Raw genomic sequence first — 8,201 nt, 5'->3', positions numbered from 1 at the left:
TAGACCTCAGCCTGCAAAGAATCAACCATTTACAATTAAATCTAAATTATTTCATCTCAATCCATACCTAGTAAGTTCTTCTTTCCTCTCACTGAGTCCAGATTGTGTTCCTTCAATATAAACTTCCTGATTCCAAAATAGAAGTCATGATGATAAGTTTTCCAATCCATTGATCTTAAATCAAAGTAGAACTCTTCATTTGGAGAATCTTCCATCGAGTTCAATAGCTCTTCACATTTTTCGGATTTAAATTTGAATGGAAGTGTGGCAACAAAATTGGCAGCATCAAATATCCTTTTGTTAGTTTTATAATATTTGGCAGCTCTGTAAAAGATTTGGATATTGGTTAAGAAGCATAAGTGAGCCAAAATTATCTAATAGACCAGTGTTGTCCAAACTGTTTTCTACCATGACACACCTTGGTGGTGAGCCACGACCAAGACCGGTAGCACACTAGTTTTGCACGACAGACAGTTTGGTCAACACTGTTGCAGACAGTCAGTCAGTCAATCCGTCAGTCAATCAGTCGGTCAGTCCGTCAGTCCGTCAGTCCGTCAGTCCGTCAGTCCGTCAGTCCGTCAGTCCGTCAGTCCGTCAGTCCGTCAGTCCGTCAGTCCGTCAGTACGTCAGTACGTCAGTCCGTCAGTCAGTCAGTCAGTCCGTCAGTCAGTCAATTAGACAGTCAGTCAGTCGATCAGTTTAATGCACTAATACTTACAATGCCTTCCCTCCTGATAATTTGGCATAAAAATCCATCAAATATGCCGGTATTAAATGTGTCAGGAACTGATCTACTTCATATGCCCATTTTGACTCGTACGATCTCATTTCGGGATACCAGATAATTTTTGCTAGTAAATTTAAAATCGTCCATTATCATCAACAGTTTAGTAAGCCCCAAATGTGCCACAGCACACATGTTGCTCATCACTAGCTCTTCTTAACCCGTTTTTAATAATTTTTTTACTAACCTGATGGATATTTCTGTCCAATATTTACACTAAGGTCAGCAAACTGTTCAAATGTTATTGGATGAACATCACCAGATACGCTATTATAAACTTTTACGGAAGCAACATCACAGCAAGTATAATTCTCTCTTGTAACAGTCCACGATGCTGCGATAATCGTGTTTACAACCTATTCGCAAGGTCAAATGTAAATTAATCAGTTGTGATAAGATATGGCCAGTTATAAAAATTTAAAATATTTTGTGCTTAAAAATTGAGAAAAAATGTCATTTCAAGGTTATTTACTTTGAAGGTCTATGACTGGCTGTAGAAGTTCTCTAGAATTTTTAAGCATAACTCTCTTGATTTCAGGATTTCATTAGCCATTGAAATATAAGTCGGTTAATCTAATAAAAATCCAGCACCAAATTAAAATCGATTCTAGCATCAAGTCATGCCGGCCTGGGGTCAGATTTTTGATCAATCAACCAGTTTATGCTAATCAGGTTACCATAATTTGCAGTTTCAAGAAAAGCATAATTCAAAATCTGTCTTACCATATCAGCTGGAACTACATCACACAGAGCATCTTTGGAACAATAGCCGGAACAAAACATTCCACGAGCAACAGCATCAATAAACGGTGTAATGGCCTGAAAAGTTTAGTAAATATTATTAAGAAACTCCTACATGGTATGCTGATCGAGTCAGAATGGCTACGTCGCCCTTATACACTTTAATACGAAAAGTTGCCCTAAAGGCATCGTGACAGTCGATTCCAATTCGAGAAATTCATATGGCATACATAGAACTTGAATCAATACCGAGCGGTGCAATGCGGCAAATTGTATTTTTTGGCCTTAAAATGGTTCAGCACCAACTGTCACGGTATCGTTAGGGCAACTTCGTGTCAAATTGTTGATGCGGCGACAACGGGATGCTCTAACAATTGCTTTAATAAGTAACTGTCTTACCGTATAACTATCCGTCCATCCTACTTTTGGTTCAGCCACACAAGCACCAACTGCGTTAATTATTAGTCAAGTAAGATCCAAAAATTAAATTTCTCTGGAACTAAAATAACTTACTGATTGATGGACGAACGATTGCTATTGGCAAACCTATTCCATCTATAGTTATGAGGATCTCGGCTAGTGCTTTTGCAAAGACGTAGGTATTTTCATGATTTTTCAGTAATCTTGGTGTCCACTGGAAATAGAAGTCCAATTTTCAGTAATAAGCATTGTACATAAAACGGTCAATATTGTAGACCAAACAACACATGCGAATGAGCCATAATATTGGTTCCTAATATGGTACTTAATCATTGCTTAGCTATGCAGAATAAATGTATTCCTACCTCTTTTAAAATATCATCAGGAAAATTTTCACATAAGTTGATAATAGCATGAGGATCGAGTTCTGTTGGATGAATTTTCTCCTTTATCTCTGGCAATATTAAGTTACAGTATGCAGTTGAGGTGTGAATCATCGACTGAAATGTTCAATTTGAGAGTTTAGCTCAGAATTGTCACTAAAAGACCACAAAACTGAGATATACCCTAACAGACAAAGAAGTACCGTATTGGCATTACTGTATCATCAAAGCAAGCTCTTTGTATGTTAGGGATATCCTCTAAAAATCACCTTTAAGTTCTTCATCTGATGAGCCAATTTAAGCAATTCCCTCATTGATCTCAAATTAGTCAGCACAGCCTTTTTTAATGTATCATTTAATGCCACAGAAGCTGCTGCATGAATTATCACTGACACTTTATCAAACAATACTTCCTGATCAGTCTTTGAAATTCCCAGTTCCAAACATGAAACATCACCTTCAATTAAAATTATTTTTTGCAGTGCTTCTGGGCTTTTTTCACGCAACAAGTCAAAGGCTGGTGAATTAACAACTTTCATGTGTCTATCATTAATGTGTGTATTATGTCTTGGACGAATTAGGAAGTAAATATTTTCAATTCCCGGACATGAACGTAAAAGCTTCTCAACAACTAATTTGCCTAAGAATCCAGTTCCGCCAGTGACAAAGACACTTCTTCCATTATAGAATTCACTAATTGATGGTTTATTTATATCCAGCAGTTCCATTTTTAAAGAATATCCAAGTTACACAATCACTTCCGAATTCTGAACTAAAACTGAAAATATTTTCATAATATTGTTACTGCTTTTATAGATTCAAGATCAATCTGATGCTGATCATTAACAATTTTACATAATATTGTAAATCTAGACAGTTCCTAAAACTTGAAATATCAAAAAACCGGAAAGCTTTTTACAGATCATTAACAATATTCACATGTAACTTATGAAGATGATTTAGTTTCTGATAATATGTTTATTTTCGTCTGTTGAACTTCTAAAAATCAAGTTTTTGATAGATGTTGGAACAAGTAAAAACTAACTTACATGCTGTACATTTTCTGACTGGTGATGAACAACTGACTTTTGACGACACTTTGTTAGCCCGCAAGATATGACATGAGACTAGACTGTGACTGGATTTTACTGATTCTGGAACCTAACCAATAAAATAAAAATATTATTCATAATGCTGATTTCAAGCTAATTATTCAAATTTTAGCCATTTTAGTGATATTCACAAATTCTGGGTTCAGATTGAAATATCTCTAATAATATCTACTGATATTAGCTACTGAGCTTTTAATGCTCGGCTAATCATCTTCGGAGTACGAAGTCGACTTGAATTTTGTTTGGAGTCGACTTTTCCATGCAAAATCCGAGTCGGCTTCGAGCTCTGATAACACCAAATAGAAGCTGCCTATTTTTTGCATCCATTTAGACACCAATCCGAGGCGGCTTTCATTTGATGTTAAGTTCCAAGGCAGTACCTTCTTCATTTATGTCGCTCGGGTTAGCCTCAGTTTTAAAATATTCACATTAAACTTTATCAATGAATACGTAATTTGCTGTGTTAAAAAAAAAATAAATAGAAAAATCAAGTTAAAGACTCTCATGTGAATTGCAGTCCTCAAAAATCGAATAAAAATTATTCAGAATAAATGGGGAAAATTGGAAAAAAAAGTTTCCAGTTTGTTAGTTAAAAGTTTTCTTATTTAAGATTTTTAGCGCATTTTTGAAATTTTTTTCAAAAAGGTAGCTTAATAAGACACTTTGTTCGGTCGGTCGTTCGGTCTGCTATTAAAAACTTTTTATCTAGACATCGTAGAGAGCTCGGAATGGTTTTAAAAGATCAGTTCCATAAAGTTATTGGGCATTCAAAAGTTTCAAATCAACTCATAAATACTATAATTAACAAATTTTCATTTTGATAAACAACAACACGTTTTTTCATTGTTTTACAGTGTTTTTCAATGTTTTTCGATGTTTTAACAGTGTTTACTGAACAAAGTTTGAATTTTTTTGACCGTTATGTGGTTTGAATTATTAAAATCCGTTAAAAGGCCTGGAAGTGATCTGAATCCTGCTGGATCTTATGTTTAAGAGCTGGAAGTGACCTGGATCTTACTAAATCTTGTGTTTTAGGTCTGGAAGTGACCTGGATCTTACTGGATCTTGTGTTTAAGGTCTGAAAGTGACCTGGATCCTCCTGGATCTCGTTTTGAAGTTCTGGAAGTGAACTGGATCCTACTGGATCTCGTTTCGTAGGATAGGAAATGACCTGAATCCTACTGGATCTTGGTTTTGAGGTCTGAAAGTGACTTATTAATCAATTACTGATCGCTGGGACAAAAATGCGCTTAAGTCCCTCGATCAATAACACGAGGACTTTTGTAATTTTTTTTTCTTTTCATTCTTTTCTGTCTCTTTTGGATTTCAATAAATCTCATCATATAAGTTGTAGCATGAAGAAGTTAGAATGGTTGGCGATGATTTTATGATTAAGACGCTTAAGCTGTAGGGTTTCTGAAAAACGGCATTTTTAAAAAACGGCCGTTTCCGTTTTTTTCTGAAAAACGGCCGTTAACGGGTCCGTTTTTTAATGGAAGGGAAACAATACGTTGCATTCAAATTGAAGTATTTTTTGATTTGCCAAAATATGTACATGAAAAATTTACTTCTAAAAACATACCGCATGCCCAAAAAATTGACGAATATTAATTTTCTTAGTTTAAATTATTATTTAAAAAATTTTTTAAGTCGAAAATAATAAAATTTTTGAAAATTTTCCAAAAATTCAGAGAAAAAGTCATATTAAAAAACGGAAAAACGGCTAGCAAAAAACGGCCGTTTTCCGTTTTTATTTTTTCGAAAAAACGGCCCGTTTTCCGTTTTCGTTAACGGCATCAGAAACCCTATTAAGCTGGAAGTTGAATTATTTTCGGAAAATAACAAAATGACTTTGAATCCCTACTGGGATCTCAGATAATGCTTTATTAAATTTGAGTATGATAACTAGACATTTGTCGTATTTCCAATGTCACTACTAGACCAACTAGCCAAGTCAAATGGTAGGTTTGCAGTGGTTTGTCTTCTATTAGACAATGACCACTCTTAAAGACCACTTGCTCAACCCAGTGATGGGCAACCGTTTGCCAACATTTTGCAACCTTGGTGCTTACCACTGGTTCAATCAAAAGTTATAATAAGCTCAAAAGCAGTCAAATCTAAAACCGGAATTTGCCAAACATTGAAAAGGCAAAAACTACAGCCCCAGGCCGACGTGAGTAAAGTCTGAAACTGTATTTTACCGAATCTGGCCAAAGAGTCTCACAAGCCTGGTGTCAGATTTTGACACACGATTTTAGCCAGCATGCAAAGAGCAACCTCAATTTAATTCAATTATTAAATAAATTAAATATTCCCACGTTCAATTATTAAATGCTTCAATGGTTCTACTTACCTCCGTGTAGGGAAAGTTTAAAGACAGCTCTGTCCTATGAAAACTTCTGCCATTTCGGGATATTAAGAACTCAGCTTCCTTCTCAGAAATTTTTCGATCTTTCTCGCGATACCTCGGCACATCTGAGTTGATTCTATGGCACATCGCAAGTATGGTACGGCGAGCAAGTATGGTCCAGCACACAGTTCAGACAACACTGTCAAACAGTCAAAATAATACGAAACTTCCAACTTTCCCACAATACCGCCTTAGTAAATGAAAGAAAAAATTGAATTGGCTTCTTCATGCTGTATAGTTGAAACTACTTGAACATTATAGTCAATATATTTCACATCTCATACTTTTTCGTCATTTCTGACTCTAATAAAGCATGAATTTTCACAACTTCTTTTTTTCCTCTCGTATCTATCTCGTTTACTTAGATTTTTCACATGCTCAACTTTTTTATCATGTCTCATAAGGGACATAAGAGGGTTTCAATGATGATAAGTCACTTACTATGAATAGAAGCAAAAACTTGATGTGATGATGGTTGTTTGTTGGATTTTTATCTCCCGTCGTTGACAAATTTTTTTCGATTCGACGTCAATTGCTGCTTTTTTTCGATTTCTTCCAATTTATGAATCTCTCAAGAGAAATTTAACCTTTTTTGCTTCGTTCTTACATGTGTACCTACTTCACCTTTATGTCTTCCGATTACATCAATGTATCAAGCATGTTATCAGCAAACAAATAGAAAATAAATATTCACACTATTACCTCCTTGACTCTTAATGTTACTGAGATTGAATATTTTCTTTTTTTTAGTGTAATAAAAGTTTTTTTTGCAACTTTGACATCATTACTGTCGTGATTCATGCTGAATAGATGTGCAAATTGAAAAAAAAGTAAGAGGAAAGAACTAAAGATGATAATGAAGAAGTTTGTGTTATGCTGTTTTTTAAAAGTTGAAATGAGAAATTTAATTTCTGTGCAGTCATAAGGGGAAATCAGATGACTTTTTAAGAACAGTAAAGTAAAAATAGAGGAGGAACTTCAATAACAGGTAATGATAACGAAAAAGGTTCCAGTGAAGCTATGTGTTTCTATATGATGCGAAGAGTTAGACACATTACGTTCTTGATCATCGACATTATAAGGACCGAACCCCAAACCAAAAGCGTTGTCAGAAATTTTTTCACCAGAAAATATAGCAAATTGACTAGATTTCTTTTCCAAAATGGTTGAGGGTTTGAGTTCCAAACAAACCTCCTCCCTTTATCTCATAAACAACCCTTTTCTGAATATGAACCTATCTCATGCCATAGCCAATAGGACATCACTATCACATCGTGCATGTTAATGGTAAAACATCAAAACAGCATAAAGGCGTTCTCGCGATAATTAGAGAGCTTTTTTGGCCCATTGAAGAATATTAATCACAAAGATAAGCTGGTTCATCATCTTACAATGATGATTAATCTGAAATTGTGTATGTAAGCAACGTAGCCCATTATGGCTACGACCATTCTTATCATCAAGGTTCTTTTAAAATTGTCCATTTCACATGAAGATTCAATGACTCAATGACTGAAATTCCTAACTACTGACATGAGTACTTAAGTGTTACTACTGGACCAGGGTAAACGGATAGTGTCCTGCTTTTAGCGTTCATCTTTTAGCAGTGTCCTGCTTTTAGCACTTTTGTTTGAAATTTAAAATCGTTAGAAATTTTCACAAAAAAATGCATATATGGGTAAATCTCCGTAAGAATTTTCTATCAAAAAACTATGTTTTTTGTGAAATTCTCAAAAACTGGTTAATTTTTCTAGCTTTTTATACTCTTATATGGTAGAAAAAGTTAATTAAGATAGTTTTTCGAATAATCCAGCTTTGTAAATGCTTTAATTAATGATTTATTTCGATTTGAAGAGCGTCTGATTGTCAACTTTACCAAAAGTCGATATTTTTATTTTCGATTTTTTTCTTCAAATATGAATTTTAAAGCTTAAAAAAGATACACAAAAGGTTTTCGCTCCTCTAAGCTTTCGTTATGTGCTCTTATTTAGTAAAAAAGATGTTTAATTAAGGAGATATTTACAAAAATCGTGTCAGAATGTCAACTTTTCGACACATTATTGCAAAACAAAATGTGGTTTAAAACATAAATTTCAGTTAAAATTTGTCTACAAACAAAATAAATTTAATTAAATATTACTTTTAACGATCAAATTTTAATCCCAGATCTATGACAAACAATTCTTAGTCGATTTAGAAAATTTTTAGTAAATTTTTGCAGTTCCCTTTTTACGGAGATTTACCCATATTTTTGAATTTAAAGCATAAATTTCAGTTTTTACTGATAATTAGTTTATAACTTGCAGAAATATTATCAATTTACTTGATTAATTCAGCAAATATCAATTAAT

General features: G+C 34.1%; 1 protein-coding gene across 1 annotated transcript; it reads right to left on the bottom strand.

The window, feature by feature from the left end:
• Nucleotides 1-966: 966 nt before the first annotated feature.
• LOC139094788 (putative fatty acyl-CoA reductase CG5065) lies at nucleotides 967-3,056 on the bottom strand. Its single transcript, XM_070645965.1, has 6 exons — nucleotides 2,598-3,056; nucleotides 2,311-2,445; nucleotides 2,039-2,159; nucleotides 1,925-1,974; nucleotides 1,508-1,603; nucleotides 967-1,140 (listed from the first exon to the last, which is right to left on the bottom strand). Exons 1-6 carry the CDS (start codon nucleotides 3,054-3,056, stop codon nucleotides 967-969), a joined length of 1,035 nt encoding a protein of 344 aa, XP_070502066.1.
• Between the last annotated feature and the right edge of the window lie 5,145 nt (nucleotides 3,057-8,201).

Source organism: Chironomus tepperi, unplaced genomic scaffold (assembly GCF_022539635.2).
Source record: "Chironomus tepperi strain 1889 unplaced genomic scaffold, CSIRO-AGI_Ctep_v1 contig_355, whole genome shotgun sequence".
NCBI classification, from domain to species: Eukaryota; Metazoa; Arthropoda; class Insecta; order Diptera; family Chironomidae; genus Chironomus; species Chironomus tepperi.
Note: the sequence above shows the minus strand (reverse complement) of the source record. Positions and strands in the feature narration are given on the sequence as shown.